The sequence below is a fragment of the Lygodium microphyllum genome, chromosome 5 (assembly GCF_053477565.2).
Source record: "Lygodium microphyllum isolate KBCC chromosome 5, Lygodium_microphyllum_v1.1.10, whole genome shotgun sequence".
Taxonomy (NCBI): domain Eukaryota; kingdom Viridiplantae; phylum Streptophyta; class Polypodiopsida; order Schizaeales; family Lygodiaceae; genus Lygodium; species Lygodium microphyllum.
Genome location: NC_141139.1, coordinates 122,775,664 through 122,800,330, shown reverse-complemented (window position 1 = coordinate 122,800,330; position 24,667 = coordinate 122,775,664). Strand labels below are relative to the sequence as shown.

At 39.6% G+C, this 24,667-nt stretch overlaps 1 protein-coding gene across 1 annotated transcript; it reads right to left on the bottom strand.

Annotated features, from left to right (window-relative positions):
* Positions 1–21,060: 21,060 nt before the first annotated feature.
* On the bottom strand, positions 21,061–24,250 carry LOC148036357 (tropinone reductase homolog At5g06060-like). The gene is made up of 5 exons (XM_087678925.1): positions 24,174–24,250; positions 23,637–23,844; positions 21,553–21,772; positions 21,357–21,463; positions 21,061–21,240 (listed from the first exon to the last, which is right to left on the bottom strand). Exons 1-5 carry the CDS (start codon positions 24,248–24,250, stop codon positions 21,061–21,063), a joined length of 792 nt encoding a protein of 263 aa, XP_087535051.1.
* Between the last annotated feature and the right edge of the window lie 417 nt (positions 24,251–24,667).

Genomic DNA, 24,667 nt, shown 5'->3' with positions numbered 1-24,667 from the left:
AAACCTTGCATGAGATAGTGAGGGCTGAAATGATGAACGGGTTGCCTCTTACCCATCCAACCTCCAAACCTCACTAAGAGAACTAAAGAGGGGCACCACCTAGCCAAAGGGAGGATGGGCTAGGACATCCCTTTTCTCAAAGAGAATCAAGAGAACTAAGACACAAATTTACAAGAGAGAATATATGTACTAGACACCATATTAGAATATGAGAGAGAGAGATGAGAGGAGAGGGAGACAAGAGGAGAAGAGGTAGAGGAAACTTGCCATTATGCTACATGGAATGAGAAGATGAGAAGAGAGGGAGATAATAGGAGAAGAGGTAGAGGAAGCTTGCCATTATGCTACATAATAAAAGAACTCACTCATAGCTCACCTCAAAGAGATGGACTAGCATGAGGGTATTCTAGAGTGCTCTCATGGGCTTGTCATTGTCCTCGCTCCCTCTTCATTCTCCATGGGCTCTTTATATAGCCTCCATGAGGGATTAGATTAAGCTAATCTTCTTAATTAACATAATCCTAGATGATGTATGGCATCTTTGAAAATATGGAGAAGAGTGGATGGGACAAGTCCTCACCTTGGTCATCATGCAAGAAGCCAAGGGTGGTGGTAGACAAAATAGAGAAATGGAGCTAGATTACAAGAGGTGGGTGCCCAAAGCACATTATTATAATATATTTACAAGAAGGATAGAGTGGAAAGTTGGTGTGGTGAAAGAGAGAAGCAAATTGCATATAGCCAGCAGTCTGTGCCTTCGTAACTTCAATTCCATGAAGAATTTGAAAAAAGTTTCTTTTGCAACATTGTAGACCAGGTTGAAACCGATCGGGCATCGTGGGAATTTTCTTGAAAAATTCACTTTTTGTTGGGAGTTATCGAGATTATAAAAAATGGCTTCCAAAAGCTGCTTTGACTTTAGTCCCCCATATATATATAAATACATATAAGCATGTGATACAAGGGGTCCATGCTTGTAAGCTTTTGTGTAAGATCCAAATGACACCATGATGTGGATATTGACTTGTGTACTAGAGTGAGGTGTCCTCTAATGATGGTGATAGATTCCAAATCTTAGTGATGCAGGCAGAGCCCATGTGTAGTTGGAGGCTAGTCCTTTGAAAAATCTATGCACTCACTCAACTCCTAGGTGTAATCCATTTTCATCTTCACTAAGATAACCATCCCTTTTACCCTTTACATTGACATGCCTCCTAAGAACTTGTTCCTCCCATTTGCTAGAGTTATCATAATCGAGAAGCAATGTAGCATACCTAGTGCTTGAAGAGTAAATCCAAAGTGATATGGTAAGCTCTTGATAGGGGCTTTGGCCAAATTTTGTGGTAATAATCCGGGTTGTAAAAAACCTGGATCATTAGCCCTCCCCTTAGGCTAGAGGCATTCATGCCTCTAGCTTGCTAATGATGGTCCAATAGAGCAAGGTGGACTGCATCCCCTCATTTGTGGCTCTTCATTGAATGACTGCTCCAAAGTGTTCATATTTCTTTGAAAATAAGGCTTCAGTCACCATCCATTTACCCTTGTCTTGTGAACCTTCCCATCCATGTCACCTATCTTATAGCTGCCATTTGGATATCTCCTTATGACCATGAATGGTCCTTCCCACTTGAACACAAGTTTAGCATCCTTTCTGTTATCAAAGCGGTTATCATAGCATAGCACAAGTGATCCTTCCCTTATGTGTTTGCTAGCCAGCTTCTTATTAAATGTCTTCCTCATCTCTTCAGTCTGCATGGAATAGTGTTGGACTGCTGCTTCTCTGTCTAACTCCAGCCTCTCTAGATCCAAGATCCTTTCCTCTAACTTCTTATCTTGATTCTTCTCTTGACTGGCTACTAAAACACGCAAACTAGCCAGTTCCACCTCTATAGGAAGCAAAGCCTCTTGGCCATAGACGAGGTGAAATGGAGTATAGCCAAGTGAGGTTCTGAATGAAGTCCTGTAGGCCCAAAGAGATGCACTCAATTTTTTATCCCAATGCTTGGGGTGCATGTGTACTTGCTTGGTAATTATCTTACCAATCAACCCATTTACTTTTTCGACCAAACCATTACACTGTGGGTAGTAGGGAGTAGAATGCCTGTGCTTGATTTTTAGCCTTTCCATTAGCTCCCCTACTAGCTTTGCCCTAAAACCAGGACCCCGATCAGAGATAATTTCCAAAGGTGTGCCAAACCTACAATAAATATTTTCAAACACAAATGTTCCCACTTCTTGGGCTGTGATCCTACTAGTTGCTGAAGCCTCTGCCCACCTCGTCATGTAGTCCACACCCATTATGATGTATTCCTTGTGAGATTGAGTTCGTGGGAGTGGCCCTATTGCATCAATCCCCCATTTCTCAAATGGGCCATATGTAGTTATGGGATTTTGTTCCTCATGCACTAGCTTCCTTGGTCCGGCCTTTTGGCAATCGTCACAAGTGCGGCACCAATGTTGCACATCTCGATGTAGACTAGGCCACACAAAACCGGCTTGGAGAATCTTCCTACTAGTTATTTCTTGAGCAAAATGTCCACCACAAACCCCCTCATGGCAGCTCTTAATCACATCCATAATCTCATTTGTTGTTGGCACCCTTCCAAGTACTGCATCCTTTCCTTTGCAATACAATACATCATTTATCAAGCGGTATTTAGTGGCCTTAGTAGCCAGCCACCTTTTCTCACTCTTACTCATATGTGTAGGTGCCTCACCATGCTCAAGAAAATAAAGCACATCTTGTAGTTGAAACTTACCCTGAAATAAGGGAAGCTTTACTGTAATGATGCCCACCATTACCTCTTTCAATTTTTCAGCTGCTAGAGCATCTGCATCGTCATTTGTGCGCCTTGGCACAAAATAGATTTGGGCTTTCTGTAGCTTTCTCGTGAGAGTTTTAGCTTATCTCATTTTCACTGCTAAGTTATCATTTTTACAAGCCCATATTCCTTTCATTTGCTTAACAATTAGCATAGAATCCCCAAAAACATTAAGTCGAGTGACACCATGTGAGAGACACCACCTCAAACCTAAAAGCAAGGCTTGATATTCTACCTCATTGTTAGAATGGACATCCTCCAAGCTGATACCTTCTCCATAAAGTTTGTCACCTTCGGGACTGAACACCACGATTCCTGCTACCGCTCTATCTTTAATACGCTTGTAGGCCCCATCGAAGCAGAAGGCATGGGCATTCTCCACCCGTGGCGGCTCCTCAAGAGGAGGTGTCTCCTTTTTTACCTTTCCCTTCTCTTTTTTCTTCTTTTGATGACATCTATGGGTCAACAAATCAGCTAGGCAAGCTCGAGTAGAATCCTCCACCTTGAAGGTGTAGTCAAACTCTTGGAGTTGTATCACCCACTTAGCAATTCTGGCTGAAACATCCATGTGTTGTAAGGCGTAGGAAAAATGCTCTTCCGTCGTGATCACTGTGAATGGCCTAGGGAGAAGATAAGGACGAAACTTTCTTACAGCAAACATTAGAGACAAAACCATCACCTCGACCATCTTGTACCCTCGTTCTGATGCTTTCATTACTCTATTAGAAAAGTAAACCAGTCTCATTAGGCCAGTTTTAGCATCCTTTTGTATTAGTGCTGCCCCTAGAGCATCTTCCCCAAAACTCAGGTTGACAAAAAACTCTTGATTCCAACAAGGCTGTAAAATTATAGGAAGGGTGCTAAGAGCCTTCTTCACCTCGTGAAAGCACTTTTCGCTTTCATCACTCCACAGGAGCTCCTCAGAGTGGGTTAACTGTTGTAGTGAAAATACTAATTGGGAGAGGAGATGAATGAACCGCCCCATATATCACACCTTCTAAATGAAAGAGGTTAGTTGCTTCACAAAAGATGGTGATGGCACCGCCAATAGGGCCTTAACTTTGTTTGGATATACTTCAATGCCCCTCTCACTTACGACATGCCCTAACAAAGTTACACCGCTTTCACCAATGTGACACTTCTCATGGTTTAACTGCCCCCCCATTTGTGCGAGGCGGTTGAAAGCTTCATCCACCTTCCCTAGATGTAAAGCCTTAGAACTATAAATACAAAAATCATCAATAAAGACCCTAATGGATTTTTCAAAATATGGCTGGAAGATATAATTTATGAATCGCTGGAAGGTAGCTGGGGCATTTGTTAATCCAAATGGCATTACTTTGTAAGCAAAACAACCCCAAGATGTAATGAAAGTGGTCTTCTGTTGATCCTCCTTAGCTATTCGGATCTGGAAATAACCTGAATACCCATCACAAACAGTGTATCTCTCATGCCCGGCCACCTCGTTGAGTATTTCATCCTAAAAGGAAAGAGAAAAGTGATTTCTCTTAGTTGCAGCATTTAGCGGCTTGTAATCCACACAAATCCTCCATTTTCCATTCTTCTTGGGTATCACCACCACAGGTGAAACCCACTCTGAGTCCCCTATTGGATAGATGAAGCTTGCCTTCAAAAGTCGTTGCACCTCAGTGAGTAGAGCATTTTGTTGAACTACTCCCAATCGTCGTAGTCGTTGCACCACTGGCCGTGCTCCCTCTTTTAGATTAATGTGATGTTGTACTGCTGTCACACCTGTGATGTATTCATAATCAGAAATAAAAAGTGTAGAGTGTTTTATCACCACTTCCATGTAGGCTGCCTTCTCCTCAACTGATAGATCCTTAGCCAATATTTTTTCTAACCCCTCCTTCTCGACCTTTGGAAGCTACTGTGGAATTTCACTACTAGAAGGCCCTTTTAATGTAATCCCCATCACTTCTAGAGAGCTTTCTTCCTCCTCATTAGCGAACTCTCCCTCTGTCATAGATGACCAACCCTCACTGGAACTCCATTCATCAGCGGTAGTCTCTAACACAAGATCCTCCTGTCGGCCCTCCTTCATGTTGTAGATAGTACTCTTCCATTTTTTATGCAGCCCCTTTTGTGGCCTTAGCTCTAAAGCCCCTGTCTCCCAATCTTGTTTGGCTTTCATTCCCATTAGCCATCGTCGCCCAAGAATGAGCGGATAGCCATCCCCCTTCACTGGCATCATATACATGTCAAGCTCCAATTGCACTCCACACACCTTTACCTTGACTTTCTTTATAACTCCCAAATAATTTACTACTACATTATTACCCATTTTGGCCCCAAATTTAGTAGTTTCATTTACCTCTAATCCCAAATGATGCATCAACTTTTTCGTCACGACACAAATCTCTGCACCTCTATCCACATATGTCTTTGACACTCTCTGCCCATTGATTTCGGCTTCCACTAGAGGCACAATATCTTTCATCTTTCTAGTTTGGATTGCATTCACATGTCTATTCTTCATGGATCTAATGCTTATCATCTTTGACCATTGTCATCGCACTGTTGGAGATAGATGTAGTAATTGTGACCATGAAATTTTTTGCCCTTGATTCCTCACATCAGCAAGCAAATCATAAGCTTTAGTACCTTTACCCAGGGAAAAATCATCTCGCTCAATGTGTCGGCGTGAGCGAGCCCTCCTCTTTTTGCTGTTGTGTGTCCTTGCAGCCATTGATGACTCTGCCTCCTCTTCCATATTTTCAACCTCCTTTGGTGGTGTAGGCTCCACTATCTCAATTCTACGGGCTTTCTTCATCGGCATTGCTTCAACCTCTACTACTTTGGCCTTCCCTTTGACATCACTCTCATCTAAACTAATTATCCTAATATCATGATTCTCTGGCGGCTGGACAGGCAAGGGCGGCACCTCTGCAAGTGGTCGAGGATGCTGGAGAACTTGAATTGGTGGTGGAGGCCCTGGATTCAGTGAAACAAACCTTTCTCTAGGTGGTGTTACTTGTTGTCCCCTCCTTCTTGGTTGGAACCCATTTCCTGGAAAACACCTAGGATCAGGGCAAAAGTACATACCATGGCCAGTCTCCCCACAATTATAGCAAACATACTCTCTTTCTTGTCTCCTTGGACCTCGATTGCCTTCATTATGAGGGGAGGGGATCATACTCCTTGCACCAAATTTAACGAAAGGCTTTCAAGTTGATTAGTAATGCATTGTAGGAGCTCTTGCTGTGGTATCTCTGGTTCAGGTGGGGCCTCTGCTATTTCTCTAGGCCTTGGCATGGTTGGTAAAACCTGTATGGGCTCAACTCCCCCCTTCAACTGGGCTTGATACTTCAATTTTCTATCTTTCTCCCTCGCATAAGTGACTGATTCTTCATAGGATGTGGGAAACTTTCCTTTGACCTTCTCCCTTAGTAGAGGATGAAGTCCGGCTAGAAAACAATCTTTCTTTAGGCAATCAGGTACACTTTCTCCCTCGGTTAAGGAGGTTGTCCATTTATCCTACAAATTTATAAACATGCCTTCATAGGCTTGGTACTCCCCTGGTACGGTTTGGCGAAGATCTAAGAGCTGTCTCCAAATATCTTCAAGTGGCTCTATATCCTGGTACTTGTGCATGAATGCGGTGTTGAGATCCTCCCAATTACCCCTTGTAGCCTTCGGGAGAGCTTGATACCATACTCGAGCATCATCCTTTAGAAATAAAGAGAAGGCCCGTACTTTGGTTGCTTCATCATCCTGGCCTGTGACTAGGAATGCCATTTCTAAGTCATCCAAAAAGTCTAGAGCTTTCTCAGCACCATATTGGGGAATATGGAAATTTTCCATAAGTTTGGGACACATGGTCAAATCTTTGGATTTGTCATAACTTGAACACTATAACTCCAAATCAAGCACTCTATAGCTCAATAGATTCCATTTTTCAAGCGCTTTCCAATGATAGGTCACATCATATGGTTTTGAAAAACTTATGGGCATGTTATCCGGGTGCCACCTTTTTAGTATTCAAAAAATGGGAATTGGGAGATTCCCAAACTCACTAATATTGTGTTTCTCCCCTTTGTACCCAAAAAAACTTGAAAATGCCATGTTGCCTTAGTAGAGTACGAAGATGAACACTTCTAGACTTAAGTTTTATTTTATGAGGAGAAGGATGAATGGGTTCACAAATGCATTGATTTCAGCAAGACGTTTAGGCCCCAGTATGCTTCTAATAATGCCTTGGAATCTAAGCTTTGTGCTAGCTACAATATGCACAGTTTGCATAGCAAGTGGACAGATAGGTCCATACAACTCGTGGTGATTCATGAGAAACTATTATAATAAGATAAAGACATGTACATTGAAGGATGCATTGTAGTCTAGCATTGGGAAGATTATAGGTTCTGGTGATACAAGAATCTCCCTTAATCTTTCAGCCCCAAAGTACATAACAAGACGCTGCTGGAAGAAAATCTTCCTACTGATGCATACATTAACTCGGATGTTTTGTACAGAGTGGAAGGTGTAGAAATTCGGGCCATTATTATTATTCATGAGTGGAGACTACTTAAGGGAGTAGAGGGAATGCACTTTCTTGAATTATGAAGGATTTTTCCTAGAGTATTTCTTTCTAGAACCCACCAACTTTGCTATACAGAGAATTTGCTCACCAGTGATTGTTCTTGCCTTAGTGTGTCCATCCTCAGCGACATATATTTCATAAGGTGTGATGGCCACCTTTTCAACCACACCCAACCTTCGAGCTAGCAACAGTTGAAGGTAGTATCCATACTTTGCACCTCTACAAAACTCCACACCGTTCATGCATAGTTGTCCTCCTTTGATGTGGATTAGGCCAGAGAGAGAGAGGGATTTGATGATTTGGAGACGAGGACCTCTCGGAAGGGCCTTCACTTTGTTTGCAAAACACTCACCACAATTATGAGAACCTAGCAATTGATGGCAACATGATTTTTTCCATTGTGAGAGAATGGAATTTCTAAAGTGAACACCTTTTGCCCACATACGTGCCGTCATCCGATAGGCATACTTTCTTTCTTAGGCTTCCTTAGGAGACCATTGTGGGAGTCGTGGACTTCGACTAGCTTAAAAAAGAGTTGGTAAAGGCATTGGAGAAGAGTCACTTGGAGCACTGGTTGTAGAGGATGTACCACTATGTGTTGTATCGTCCCACATAAGAAGGTAGAGAATTGTGGTTGAGAATGTCCTCAGCAGGGGCACCGAAAATGAGGGCTGAAATGATAAACGGGTTGCCTCTTACCCATCCAACCTCCAATCCTCACTAAGAGAACTAAAGAGGGGCACCACCTAGCCAAAGGGAGGATGGGCTAGGACATCCCTTTTCTCAAAGAGAATCAAGAGAACCAAGACACAAATTTACAAGAGAAAATATATGTACTAGATACCATATTAGAATATGAGAGAGAGAGATGAGAGGAGAGGGAGACAAGAGGAGAAGAGGTAGAGGAAACTTGCCATTATGCTACATGGAATGAGAAGATGAGAAGAGAGGGAGATAATAGGAGAAGAGGTAGAGGAAGCTTGCCATTATGCTACATAATAAAAGAACTCACTCATAGCTCACCTCAAAGAGATGGACTGGCATGAGGGTATTCTAGAGTGCTCTCATGGGCTTGTCATTGTCATCGCTCCCTCTTCATTCTCCATGGGCTCTTTATATAGCCTCCATGAGAGATTAGATTAAGCTAATCTTCTTGCTTAACATAATCCTAGATGATGTATGGCATCTTTGAAAATATGGAGAAGAGTGGATGGGACAAGTCCCCACCTTGGTCATCATGCAAGAAGCCAAGGGTGGTGGTAGACAAAATAGAGAAATGGAGCTAGATTACAAGAGATAGGTATCCAAAGCACATTATTATAATATATTTACAAGAAGGATAGAGTGGAATGTTGGTGTGGTGAAAAAGAGAAGCAAATTGTATGTAGCCAGCAGTTTGCGCCTTCGTAACTTCAATTTCGTGAAGAATTTGAAAAAAGTTTCTTTTGCAACTTTGTAGATCAGGTCGAAACCAATCGGGTAGCGCAAAAATTTTCTTGAAATTTGCTTTTTCTTGGGAGTTATCGAGATTATAAAAAATGACTTTCAAAAGCTGCTTTGACTTTAGTCTCCCATATATATATAAATACATATAAGCATGTGATACAAGGGGTCCATGCTTGTAAGATTTTGTGTAAGATCCAAATGACACCATGATGTGGATATTGACTTGTGTGCTAGGGTGAGGTGTCCTCTAATGATGGTGATAGATTCCAAATCTTAGTGATGCAGGCGGAGCCCATGTGTAGTTGGAGGCTAGTCCTTTGAAAAATCTATGCACTCACTCAACTCCTAGGTCTAATCCATTTTCATCTTCACTAAGATAACCATCCCTTTTACCCTTTACATTGACATGCCTCCTAAGAACTTGTTCCCCCCATTTGCTAGAGTTATCATAATCGAGAAGCAATGTAGCATACCTAGTGCTTGAAGAGTAAACCCAAAGTGATATGGTAAGCTCTTGATAGGGGCTTTGGCCAAATTTTGTGGTAATAATCCAGGTTGTAAAAAACCCAGATCAATAGCAACCGAGCAAGCCCTTGTTGAACATAGAAGTGTCGCAGAATGCTTAATTGAGTTGGATGCTAAGCTCAAGGTGCCCAAAGCATGAGCTTAACCACTTCCTCTTTCTGGGTTACACTCTATGCCGGGCACTCACGACAACTGTAACCCCAGTTGTACCAATATCGCGCGTTCCAAAGAGGGTTGCAATATCTCATGTATATCTTCCCATGTCAACAACTACTTCTCTAACAACGAGGCTAGGGCACAATCATCACTGTAATATCCATTTCCTAAGCCTTCGAACCTTGACATTTTCCAACCCATTGAAAGGGTGATAGCTTCAACATATGGCAATGGTTGTACTCAGGCAAGTCCACAAAAAAAAAAGAGAAAGAGAATAAAGAAAGAAATAAAGAAAGAAAAAAGAACAAGAAAAAGAAAATAAAAAGAAAAGAAAAAAAAAAGAGGGTTGGCTTCCGTCCCTAGTCCCCTAGCCCTTTAGCATCACCCAAAATTGTTTAGGGCACATCAAGGGCAGGACATACCTAGGGAGCTTGTCTCGCCTATGGTTAGACCTGTCACCCTGACCTAGTCGCATGATTCCCTCTTGCACTTTGCCTTAATACCATTGCAATCAATTGTGGTAAGCACCGCATGAATGGCCATGAAAAGTACACTGTCTTCATCACGTAGGTCCAATAGCTACCAGCTACTACTGACAGTGGAGTATCCCTGTGTTCAATTATGTTACGTCATGCAGTCACAATGCAAAGGATGTCTCCTACATCTTCACGTATACTTCATCTCAACATGGACAACTTTGCTTCATCCACACATTGTTACGAGAAACCAGCTGCGGTCTTCTAACTATGTAATATCTAAGTATACACAAGCACTCACATAATATCTGCACCAAAATATATACACAGCTTGGGTCCTTAAGTGCATGACAATACTCTCGTCTTGCTTAGAGTTTGACATATCTCCCAAACTAATTGAACTATGTCTTATGCACGATAGAGAAGACTAGCACTACCCCTAGGGAGAGACCACATATGAGAGGTTTTCAATTGTAGGTATTGAAGACTCCACCGAAAGTGTCATTCGCTCTTCATCGACACCCAACTCTGAACTCTTATCCTTTATCATCCTGCAAGCTCGCCAAGAATCGACATGTGCAATCTTCAACAAAGAATAGTCCTACCACCAACTCCAACAACCCTACCACCAGCCACCTAGGCCACCAGCGTGCCCCCAATGACCTTCCTCCACACCACCACCAACACTCCTCCACAGCAACCATCGATGTCCCTTTCACCCACGTCTTCAGTGCATGCCAAAGCTTGCTACCTACGACGGTGAGTGGCATAGGACTGGCACTCGTCTAGGAGGGGGGTAATGTCAACCCTCAAATGAACAAGGTGGAAAATTTGGAAAAGATAAAGCAAAAAACAAAGGCCAAGGCAAAGTGAAATGGAAGACGAAGGCACACCAAGAAAAATCTAGAAACACAAAAAGCGCAAAAAAGTCATAAATAAGGGAAAAATGCACACAAGGAAAAGCGCAAGTCAATACTTTTCTAAAAGAGCGCAAGCGCATCATGATTTAATTCAAGGAGCACCGGGCTCTCACCTGTGCAATTTGTAAATGTAGACCGGCGGTGGAAAGAAAGCTAGGAAGATAGAAGGACAATGGGGAAAAGGGCCTAGGTCACGGCCGGCCATGTAAAAAAGGGGATAAGGGGATGACTGCCCAAAAGGGATTTAGGGTTTTGTATTTAAAGTTGAAAAGTGAATGAGAAGCTCATTCTTGTGTGTGGCCAAAAGTGGCTCTCCTCCTCTTCTTCTTCTTCTTCTTCTTCTTCTTCTTCTTCTTATTCTTGCTTGCTTGATCTTGTGCTTGAGAGAGGGAGTGTGAGAGTATGAGGGAGTGAGTGTGTGAGGATGAGGGACCGGGGAGGAGAAGCTCTCCATCTTCTTCTCTCTTCTTCTCTTCTCTTCTCTTCTCTTCTCTTCTCTTGCTTGCGACTATGGAGCTTGGAGCGTGGAGCTTGAGGATGGAGCTTGCTTGAAGCTTGCACTTGGATCATGGAGCTACCGGAGTGCACGGGAGAGGAGGTAACTCGATCGGCATGGAGGTAAGCTCACTACACCCATAGATATGGATGGCGCGTTGACTATGTGAGAGGTAGCCATTAGTGCTCGGCTTGGAACGCTTGAAACAATAAGCGGTCCATGGGTCTTGGCGGTTGAGCGAAAGCTCCCACATATCACATCTCTCCTATCTTCTATGGTATTGGATATACTAGTGGTATTTACCTTTAGTGTCTACAACTATTCTGTAATCACATCCATCAACTCATTCTTGATGTTTGCAATTGAGTTGGATAAATATTCATTCAAATTTTCTCATCTTGGAGTACTTGTAGTAGGATTTTGCGATGTCTCTGTAATCATTGTATAGACTGGTTGGATTGATCCAAGGGTCCTCTATTTGATTCTGATTCAGAGCTCCTATTAAGGTTGATGGTTGTTGGTTCCAATTGGTAGGGTTCCAGTGTTCAGATTGAGTTTCCATTGGGGGAACTATTTGAGGCCACTGTTGTTGGGATTGAACCTTCATTTTAGGTATTGCTATTTGGGCCACTGTGGATTTGGTGCACTATGCTACGGTACTATTTGCATCTGAGGGTAGGGACAAGGAACAGTTCCTAGGATTGCATTTGGTGGATACACCATTCCTAGCATGGGAGGAGGTAAGAATCCTCATTCTAAGGTCATCAACAATCTTGCTTCAACCTCATCATACACTCTCGCACCTTCCACTGCAACTTACAGATTAACTAGTCTTCTTAGCTCCACAAACTTACAAACTTCTAGTTATAGGCCTCTAAGAAAAACTCCCTTCTAGATGCATTCATCCAAGTGATGGTTTTTCCATCTCTTTAGTATAGATTCCATTCTAGAGACATATGTTTCTGCCTGTTGACCACTTAAGTTCATAAACTCCTCTTCCATTTTCTCTTCAAAATCTTCATGTTTGAATTTAGGAGGAAGGACACCTTCAGGTCATCTCATGTGCCAAAATTTCCTACTGCTTATCTCTCATACCATTGAAACACTACACCTTTGAAAGTAGTGGGGAATATCACCAACTAATGCTCGAGGGTTCTGGCATTGTTGGCTACACATGCTATCATGAACTCAGCTACATGAAGATTAGGGTCTTAATTATACTCTCCCTTAAAGATTGGAAAATAGGACTACATTTGCTGGCCTGTCATCAATATTTCTAGGATGGATCTAGCTAAGAAGGAGACCTTGATTCGCCATTGGGACTTTTTTAATGAGTATTTCAATGGCGTCAAAGGAGGCTTCTACCGCTAGCTTGTTCTCAGCTTTGATTTTTTTCTTCTCTCTTATCACGTGTCTCTAGACTCATTCTAGTGCTTGCCTCTTAATTGGGTTATTCATTAGGGAGTTAGCTCCACCCAGTTTATCTATACTCAATAGAATAAAATCAAAAGGGATTCAATCTCTAAAGGACTCTCTTGCTAACATTTCTTCTACTTCCTTCTTTTCAATGCCTCTAAATTCAGATTTCATTCCACTACAGAGGGGGGAAGATATTTCGTTTTGAATGTTTCAAAATTCATTCTTTTAAGGATCACCATAGTGCCATTGTCCTAATAATACCAACTTTGGAGGGTTTCAATAGCATAGGTTGTGAAGAACACTATGTCTACTAACTTCTAATGGGTTGCCAATTGGACAAACAGAAGGTTGTTAGTGCACCAGCCAACCTATGTATCTTGTTGTTGAGCATCCATGAACAAATTCCAACTCTTTTCCTTCTTATTCTTGTGAACTTTAATTGACCACGACTCCTGAAGATTCTTGACAATCTCCCACTTGATGATGTCTTAAAATTCTTCAATGAAGGCCAAATCTCCCATGGATTCTCTCTATTTCTACTTTGCTTTTCACTTTTGTGAGAAATAATTGGCTATCGTGATACAACTTTCTGTAGCTTCAAAAGACAGTGGAACCAGTTTGTCACATAGAGCCCACATCAGGATAGTGGCATGCTTCCACCATTGATGGATGCACTTTTTGTAGAAAGTGGCTTTGGCAATGAAGATCTCTAATTCTTCAACAATAGTAGGAATTCTATAATCTTCCATTGATTTTTTTTCGCTTCAATGGTGCCACTTCTTCGATTTTCAGTCTCTGTTGGTACTTGTTGATGGTAGTTTTCCCTAGTTATGCACTAACCATATGGAGTTCTCAAGAGAAAACCAAGGAAACAAGGATCTTACTACAAGAAAATCTATCTTGTATTAATCAATAAACTTGTTTTCATTCTTTATGTAACCACAATAGGAAAAAGAACACCATGCACAACAAATCTTCACACAACATTATAGAAAGAATCTCCCACGGCCTTATCTTTAACAAAATTGATCAAATTCTTCATTTTGTTCTTAGAATCCATCAAATAACCACAAAAACATAAAAAAATACTCCACTTTCAATGAGATTTCATCATATAATATTCATCTTCAATGTCTTCATAATCCTCTCTCAATCTCTCATACAGATACGATGTTTTTTAACATAGAAATGGCTATCTCTCATACTTGATCTCTCACACACATATTCTCACTCAATAGTACATTAGAATAACAATAAATAATCCTCAATAACCCTCTATTGGTCATGGATACCCCTCCAAAGAGGTATGCTAGATATGAAGAGTCACTAAAGCCACTACAGTGTCCCTTGAGAGCTCACTACTGTCATTGTCATTGCAGTCTTTACTTTAAGTCTTGTTTAGCTACCTCTTTTGCTTCTCTTCAAGATATCTTGAGCTTGAATTATTACTCTTCCAAGATTGAAAAACATTCCCAAGATAAACATCCATCATAACATTCACAGAAGCAAACAGAACATAATATAATATCTACAGAAGCTCAACAAAACACTATAGATGATCTCAGCAAAAGGCATAAAAACCATACAACTCCAATCAAAACATCTTCAAACCATCCAAAACCATTCAACATACTCTCAATCATTCCTCAAGAGACTTATTCACAATCTCAACCTCACAAATAGAAAGAAAACATAGATAAAATAGACCCTCTCCTCATAGAACTAAACAGACTCATCACAGAATCTATCAACACATACCAAAAACCATCAAAACATCATTACTCAATGAAAAACCATCATGAATTTCCCAAACATAATGAAAATATCCCAAAACACTTTCAAAGTCATCAAATTTCAATCAACATACCCTCATATTTAAAAAAAATCCAAAAATCAACAAAAAATAGCTAAAAATACAATCATTTCAGTATCAACAAACACGGCCATTGACTTATTACTTATTATATTTAGTTTTTTACACCTACCCGTAGCTAGCATAGTTATAGAACCAGTCAATTAGTATAGTCAATTATGCACTATTTGACTTAGTAGGTTACTTTCCTTTATATTGTATCTTATTTATACTTTGTGTACATTGTATTGTGTGAGAAAGAAAAAGAAGAAACCAATAAGAAAACATTTTGGCCTCTATCTCTCTTCTTGTGATCTTGAGTGAGCTTTCTCTTATGTATATGGTATGTGTTTGGTGCAGCAACTCAAGAAATTCTCCCTACCATACAATTTGTAACGTGGTATCAAAGAGATGCCATTGAGAAATGCTGGTTTTTAAGGCTGAAGTAAAGGATAATAAGCAAGGATTTGAGAAAGCAAGCAATGGATAAGAATCTCTTCTATTGTTCCATTCTTTCTCTTGGATAGTGCATGTGGAGACATCAAAAGTAGGGCAGAGTGAAAATCTTACATTGCTATGAGATTTGGTGAGTGAACAGAGTAGCATATATTCTACAAGTGAGCGTTTAGGGCATTTTCATTGCTTCTTTGGCCATCTAAGGCCATTTTGGGCCTCATTTTAGACCTACAACATTACAGATAATAGTATTAGGGTATATTACAATTTCGATTGTGTTGATTGAAATTTGGTACACATGTTACAAATTTGAAATTTGTAAGTTCTAAGTTGTTTTACAAAAAGAAAATACAAGTTTTATCCACAAACAGGTTGCATATTACATGTACTATTGAGATTACCTAACACATTATTTGGACATGTAACAACCAGCTTCTTTAATTAACCTGTTAGGCACTAGTTCCTTTACGTAATCTTATCACTTGGCATAGAAAAACAATATAGACAAGTTTCTTATTAACAGGTTATCATATTTATCTTTGAAATACAAAGAGTCTAGCCCGTAGGCTTATCCACAATCCGTCGGAAGGCTATCCAGCAATCCACATGGATCACTAATCCAAGTTTCTGCCCATAGACTACTATGCGGGCCTCAAGATCCAATCCCGAGCCATGTTAGCCTCTTGTGCAGGGCCCGGAAGGCGAGTGATTTACGGCCAGAGTCCCCTCTAGCACCCAAGTGTCCTCCTGCTCCAAGTAGCGCTCAACGGAGAGACCTCTCGCGGCGGGTTCGGTCCACATGCCCGGCGCAGTTAACAACCCCCTTGGTTAGGGTCAGGCAGGCAATCAGGGGTAATTGAAGCTGCCTCTCTCTTTAGTCAGTGAAAAAGGCTACTTGGTGTATTGCTGTGCACTTGTTGTGAAAGGTTGCAAAATACTTTGTTATTGTTTTATATCAATTTTGTAATAATGATAGAGAACAATGAAAATCCCATCATTGAGAAGCTGGATAAGAACAACTACCCATCATGGAAGTTCCATGTGACGAACTACCTTATTGGAAAAGACATTTATGAGTTTGTTTCAAGTGAAGAAAAAGAGCTAGGTGACCTGAGTGGCCATGTGATTGTAGGTGAATAAAAGGCATGGAAAGAATTGAATGCAAAGGACAAAAATGTGATTTATTGGCTATCTATAGTCATTAACAAAACTATGCTGGGGCATATGAAAAATATAGAAAGTTTACATGTAGCATGGACCACATTTGAAAATATGTTTTCTATGAATACAAAGGCATGGAAGATTCACCCTAAAAAAGAGCAAAATACTTTGAAGAAATGAAAAATGTTTTTCAATAAGTATATTTTGAAGGTGAGGAGCATTGCAAATGCTTTGGCATCAATTGATGCAATGCAAAGGTGGTGACTAAGAGGGATGAAGGAAAACTTAGGGCTAAAGCGAATGCACCTATAGGTTGGCTGCTCGAAGGGTAGGACTCTAACATTAATGCATGGGTGCTAATTTTGCCTCAAAAAGAGTGCTAAAAACTCATAATTAGTACTAGATTTTGAATAATTCCAAGGCAAGTCCTAAGGAATGACGGTGCAAAGGTTGCAACTTGTTCTTAGTGCAAGGGGTTGGGATTACTATTGTGGTTATACTTGATGGATGCCTTAAGATGTAAGAGCCTACAATATAGCCCTTATGGCTTATGCTTATGTGCTAATAACCTTGTGCCTTTAAGGCAAACCGCTAATGTTTTAGGAAAAAGGAGGATTATCCTTGAGAAAGGGGGTTTAGGAACACAAGGACCAATGCAAGAATGCTAGGACATGTGTAGAAGTAGAGGGTAGAGACATATGCGTGGAGTGTGTGGGAATAGGGGTAGTGTGGGAGTGCAAGGGTACTTAGTGTAAGGAGTGCTTAGTGCGAGAGTGAACTTTCTTAGTACAAGGGCAATATTTCCTATTGTGAGAGTGAACTTTCCTTTCCTAGTATAAGAGTGAACTTTCCTAGTGTAAGAATCAACCGGTAGTACACGAGTGAACTCTGAGGGCAAGAGTGAATTGTCCTAGTGTAAGAGTGAGCTTAAATTTCCTAGTGCAAGAGAAAAATTTTAGTGTAAGAATCAACTCATAGTGCAAGAAAATTTTTCGTGTGAGTGAACTTATAGGCCAAGAGTAGACTTTTCCTAGTGCAAGAGTGGTTATAGTAAGTGTAACTAGGGCACCTAATGAGATGAAAGTATATGCATACTTGGATGAGAGGAGGAGTGCAATGCAAATAGGCCATGCTTGAATGTTTTTGGTATATTTGTGTGGAAGTGTGTGTAGGGTGTGTTTGGTCAATTTTTTGTGTGTTTAGTGTGTCTATGGTGTATGTTTTTTGGGGTAGGTGTTTGTGGGGAGAGAGGTGTAGGAGTGGAAGTGGTGTGTGTAAGAGTAGATAGGTGGGTGTAGTAAATGTGTAATGTAGGGTGAGGTGTTTGTGTGAATGAGGTGGTTTCATGAATTATGGGTGGTTTCTTAAGAGTGTGTGTGTGTGTGTGTGTGTGTGTGGATTCACGTTTGTATGGGTGGTATCTTACGAGCATATGTGTATGTGAATAATGCATGAATGTATTTATGTGAAGGGATGCTAAGTAAGTATGTAATAGAGTGAGAAGTAATTGTAGGGTTAATGTGCTATGAGTGATTGAAAAGAGTAAATAAAAAAGGAAAACATATAAATTTAATGCTTATGATGGATAAATAGAAGCCGATCCTTGTCACCACATGAAAAGTGCCAGCCCTTCTCAATAGGAAATGCAAGAATGGAGCCTCCAAGTAGCTACCATTGCTTGATCAAAGAAAACTCACCAACTAACCCTCCTCAACAATAGTAAATGCAATGATGTAACTTGCATAGTAATTATTGCAATTTGATTAAAGTGAAGTCTTGATGCAAATGTAGCAGTAAGTGACTCAGTAGCAAAGGATCTCACTTTTGTTTCTTCGTGAACTTAAAAAATCTCCCTAACTTGGAAATATAGCTAGCCTACACAATCAAAGCCATGACAAGAACATGCATGCACTAGATTCTTCTCTTTGCTACCTTAGCTTCTTCTTCTTACCCTACTCCTCTTTCAAGTTTGATCCAATCTAACCTTTCCTCTTTTCACTTCCTTCTTATCTTATTCGTCTTCCTACCTTATTCTTCTTCTCCAAACTATTCTTTTTCTTACCATAACTCCTTCTTCTTACCTTAATTTTCTATTCTTAAAAGCAAACATGTTCTTCTTGTCATTCTTATCATGAATCGCATGGTGGGGGGACTTTTTTATGAGGTAGGTAAGGATATACAGGTGTTTGGATGTACAAATGCATATTGGGTTGATAGCATGTCTAACACAAGATCTATCAGGAAGATTGACATTTTCCCTTGGTAGTGCAATAATTACATAGAGCAACATAAAGCAACCTAAAGTTACTTTATGGAGTATAGAGGCTAAGTATAGAGGTGTTGCTATGGTAGCATGTAAGGTGGTATGGCTACAAAAGTTATTGGGTGAGATGGTCCAGTTGTCATTCACTGTGACAACATGAGCAACATACAGTTAGTTAGGAGCCAAGTGTTCCATGCTAGGACAAAAGACATTGAGGTACAATACCACTTTGTGAGAGAGAAGGTACTTGCAAGAGAGATTGACTCAGTATATGTCACTACACAAGATCAGATAGTTGACATTTTCACAAAGGCATTGGGTATAGAGAAGTTTTGAATTTTGAAGCTTACTTGGAGTTGTAGAGATGCAATTGAGCTTGAGGGGAAGTATTGAGATGACAAGCTCAATGCATGTGGACATTGATAATGGATTGCATGGCTAGATGGGTCCGTACATCTATCCTTAGAATGTCAGTGGTCATTATGATCATCACGTGGCTACTAACTTATCACTTATTATATTTAGTTTGTTGTACCTATCTAATTTGGTATAGTTATAGCACTAGTTGATTAGTATAGTTAGTTATGCATAGTTTGACTTAGTAGGTCACTTTCCTTTATATTGTATCTTATCTATACTTTGTGTACATTCTATTGTGTGTGAAAAGAGAAGAAAAAACTAGCAAGAAAATATTTTGGCCTCCATCTCTCTTCTTGCGTTCCTGAGTGAGCTTCCTCTTGTGTGTATGGTGTGTGTTTGGCATAGCAACTCAGCACTCAACTTCACATTTTTCTCCAATGGCACTAAAAGAGGTTTACATGCTATCATACCATACTTGACCAACATATTCAAGCCATACTACCTTCTGTCTTTGGGACAACCATATACGATAATCACATTTGATCACCTCAGTTTCAAGAAAGTACCTCAGCTCATCCAAATCCCTCATCTTAAACTTCTTTTTCAAAAGGTCCTTAACTTCAACAATCCCATTGTCACTGTCACCTACAATAATCAAGTCATCCACATAGATGACTATGATGACCAAGCTTGTATCTCTTTTTCTCACATAAGCTGAGTGATTAACATTAAAAACATAAAATCCAATGTTGACAAGATACTCTCTAATCTTGTCAGACTATGCTCTAGGTTCTTGCTTCAGTTTGTAGAACACCCTCTTTAACTTGCGCACACATGCGGAATACTCTAAATCCTCATAACGTGCTGGCTGCTTCATCTAAACATCTTCTTACAATTCACCATGCAAGAAGGAATTCTTGACTTCCATTTGGTGCAAACTTCAACCTTTGGCTGCTACCAAAGCAATCACACATCTAACAATTTTCATTCTAGCAATTGGACTAAATGTATCTTCATAATCTATGTCATATGTTTGAGAATAGCTTTTTGCAACTAACCTAGTCTTATACCTACTAACAGAACCATTTGCATTATGTTTGATTTTGTAAACTCACTTATAGTCAATAGCTTTCTTGCCCTTAGGTAATGGTACACTAGATCCCAAGTCTTATTGGCTTCTAATGTAGCCATCTCCTCATCCATTGTTGCATCCCAATGAGCATGACTAATAGCATCCTCAAAGCAAGTAGGCTCAACATCCTCAACCACCTTTACCATATAAGCATAATGGTGAGCTGCATAACCTTCAAAGCCAAATTTTTAAACAGGGTATCTAACCCTAGTAGACATGTGTACCATAGGATCACTTAATAGAGCCTTTACATTACCATGTGCTCTCTTGTACATCTGGTGTTCTAATTGAAGGAATACCAAGCTCATCATCCAAACTCTTTGAACCTTGAAATCTCCATCAAACCCCGAATGACTAGCAGATGGATCATTACCATCTGACACTTTCTTCTTCTCTTTGTCTCTACATGAAACACTTTAGATGCACATGAAGATGTGGGACTACTCAATCTCCCAGACTAAGGGCTAATTGTAGATGTAGTACCAAACGATGTTTCTAGTCCATTGAGACTCCATGATTCTTACTTCTTTTTTTTGCACATACTATCATGATCATGATCATCATCTAATGCATCACCACTAGATGCATACCAACTCCTCATCTCATAAAAAAGCTCAAACATGCATTACCCCCTTTTTTTCAAATAAAATCCATATATATATTGTTTATTTACTTTCAAAGTGCATTAAAGTATACTTGCACCTAGTGTAACGATGAAAAGGTTATGTATATTGAGATTGTTTTGCAGACTAGGAGTAAACCTTTATGACTTGCATCTTGCATATCATCCTAGAAATGATCATTCTTGCATAGACGCTTGCATATCATCCTAGAGATAATCACTTTTGTAGACACTTGCATGTAATTCAAATGAAAATATAGATTAGACATTGAAACATTCTCCTATAGAATTAACTATCCTTATATGAGCAATTATAATTTTATTCAAATGAACATGTACTATTCAAGAATAAAACCTTTTTGTACACTCATAATCTATTCTAAATAACCTTCAAATTTAGAAAGGGTAGAGCCCTCTAGCCATAGTTCCACCATCTACTAACATTATGTTTCCAGTGCAAAAAGAAGAACATGGCAAGCATAAGAAGGCTACTGCTGCAGAAACTTCTTGAGGCTCAGCCAATCTACCCATGGGAACATCACCAAGTACCTTTTGCTTTTGATCCTCATCATAAACCTTTAGTAGAAATAGATAAGCAAGATTCATTAACCCAAGAGATAATCCAACTCCTTCTATGATAATTTTTTATTATGCAAGAAGTACTATATATATTGCACTGTGACCATTGTTACCTGCTCAGATATTTCCGTGCGTACAAAACCTGGAGCAATAGCATTTACACGAATACAATCTTTGCTCCACTCAAAAGCCAAAGCCTTTGTAAGATGGTTAAGAGCCCCTGATCCATATTGAACATAAGTTTATGAACATAAGATTAGGGCAAGTGTTTTGGTGATCTAGAGTCTAGATATTTACAAGAACTTATACCTTTTGTTATAGTATATAAGATACTTGGCAAAGCAATTGGTTGCAATCCACCAACTGAAGAGATGAAGACAATACATCCTTGAGTAGAATCTCTTAGAAATGGGTGTGCCAATTGCGAGAGATGATAAGCAGATTCTAAGTTTGTAGAAACTAAAAGATTCGTGTCTTCTTCTGTGATTGAAGTTGTGGGTAGAGTAGTAAAAGTCCCCACATTGTTTACCTATGAAAAAATTGATTTATATTAGTGGTTCTTTCCCTTTATATAAAAAATCAAAGGTTTTTCCTCTTTAATAAATATAACACATCTTTTGTAGAATTTACATGTCTACACATGTGTATCTATACACCCCTCCTCTCTAAGTGACCTATCATGTACCTTTATATGGTTGGTTATTCCCTTATTTAACACTATTTAATACTATGATTCTCTCTCTCTCTCTCTCTCTCTCTCTCTCTCTCTCTCTCTCTCTCTCTCTCTCTCTCTCTCTCTCTCTCTCTCTCTCTCTCTCTCTCTCTCTCTCTCTCTCTCTCTCTCTCTCTCTCTCTCTCTCTCTCTCTCTCTCTCTCTCTCTCTCTCTCTCTCTCTCTCTCTCTCTCTCTCTCTCTCTCTCTCTCTCTCTCATATAATTATATTAACAGTAGTATTGTGATTGCCACATGTGGTTCATGCTCTATTTGATAGTATTAAAAAATAACATGTGCACATGTGGTACCAAAATTTGATGCATCTTCAAAAGGGTTCATGGATGCTAGAATCAAAGGCCTAAAATAGTTTTCAAGTAGAGATGAACTATTACAAAATTTTAATTTTCAAGAGTGTATGCCAATTGTTTAAAACAAAACTCAACAATGCAATTTGGAGCTATTGAATTGAAAAAAGTGATACTTTATACCAAGTGGTAATTCTCCTAGTGAGGATGCACTATACACATATCATGGTACTTTGGAAGCAAATTCAGTCTAGCAGATTCCTAAAACATTACACTATCATAGTATATAGCTATTTGGAGATATTGAATTGAAAAATTTGCAACTTCTTAAAACATGATTTTGATTGATGCTAAAAAGTACCAACTTTTCATGAAAATGTTCTCAAATGTCCCCATAAATATAAACACTCTCTAGTTTGTCTTGACCCCTTGTATTGTTTTCAGCTCTTATCTTGTGTTAAACCCCTTTTGTTGAAATAGCCTATTCTTAATCTCTACCATTGAGGAGAAAATAAATTTTTTGTATAGGGTCCAAACTTCCATGAACGTGGATTTTCTCCTACTAGTATTGAGAGCTTTAAATGATGAATTTTATTTTGTGAGAGAAACACCAAATACATATCTCCCTAAATCTACAACTATTAACTGTTGAAAATTTCACCATTAAAAATATGGCAATGGTTAGAAATATTCCAAAGAATAGTATTGTTCTTGTATCATGTGTGTTTAATGGTTTAAAATAAGGGAGCTTTATATCCCTAGATTTAAAGTGAGTATTTGAAAACTTATTAATTATTTTGCCACTATAGTATGATTTTGTCAATCATATGGTTTTGAAGGTTTAGAAGAAATGGAAATTTTCAGCTTTTGAGTAGTATTAATGTAGCTAGTTCGACAATGGTGGTTTGCACAATGTAAGTGTCCTTTTGTCAATGTATTATAGTGAACAAGGATTGAGCTTTGTTCCTGAAAAATACGGCATCTAGTTATAGGATAGTTAATGGAGGACATATGGCAAGTTATATTGCATTCTTCCTCAAGCTTTCCATAATAGTTGTGGGTGGATGTGTTCATGCACAAGGTGCCCGCAGTAGTAGAGAAAAGAGGCCTAATCTCTAAGCAATGTATCACAATGCTAGCTAAGCTTCAATTTGCTAATCTAATCATTACAGTGGTTGAAATTTATCATTTTATCTGAACAATGTCGAGAAACATAACCTTACCTTTTCCATTTAGGAATCATTACAGATTTGGAATCATAACCTTACCTTTTCTACCTTCCCCACTAAGCTATCATTAATGGTCATAAGATTCTTATATTTACTTTATTATGGTTAAAAGAAGAAGGAAAACCAAAATTCTTAAATTGCTCACTAGGATATCAAGTTTTCCGTGGAAGGCTTGAGTGGCCATGTGAATGAGCTCAATCCTAGCCTCACGAAGGGTGACATCGCATGGAGAACCACATACATGCCAACCTGCTTCCTTCCATACTCCCAAGCACTTGTTTAGTTGTGCCTCCGATCGACCGCACGTGTACACAGATGCACCCAAGCCAACCAACTCTTCAACAATTGCTCGCCTACATTGTTTTTCCCATTAGTGACTCAACACAGCTCAGGATCCATTTAGGGGAACATTATCAATAGAGACAAAGGTACATTCAGTAGTATCTCATAAGATCATATATATCAATATGTACACAGAAGTAAATACACAAGCACAACGACAATATGTTAATGGAGGAGTTTAAGGTTTAAAATCTTTATCTTAATAAGGTATTTCTCTTGTAATGTTATAGAGTGACACAGTTTTGTTCTGCACAAGAATGAAGGGATCCATGAAGCCTATGAGATAGACATAAGCGCATGGAAGGAAACATTATTTTTATTTAAATCAATAGCTTGATACCCTATACCACGAGTCCCGCCCGTTACTAGGGCAGTCTTGCCTTCGAGACTCCATCGCCCACCAATCGTCGACGCCATATTGAGAGAGAGAGAGAGAGAGAGAGAGAGAGATGTATCCGATGTATCTTGCTTCACCGAGAGAGAGAGAGAGAGAGAGAGAGAGAGAGAGAGAGAGGGATGTGCTTTTGAGAACTGTTGCGCCGGCCTTAGAGCGGCTTCTTCCATGCATTCGTTCACGTACATCCACTCTCATAGCCTTAGGAATATCACCCATTCCACTTCTACTGTGCCCCCCTTTCCACACATTAAAAAGCCTTTCCCATTAAACCAGCATAATTGCCATGCTAAATTGTGCCAAACACTCATTAAGACATTATAATCCCTAACTATTCGTACTATCCTTTAATGTAGGACCAACATAAGATAGTATGTTTTCTATTTTGTGAAAATTAGCATTTCTTGATTCCCCACCAAGTATAAGAGTAATACAAGTAT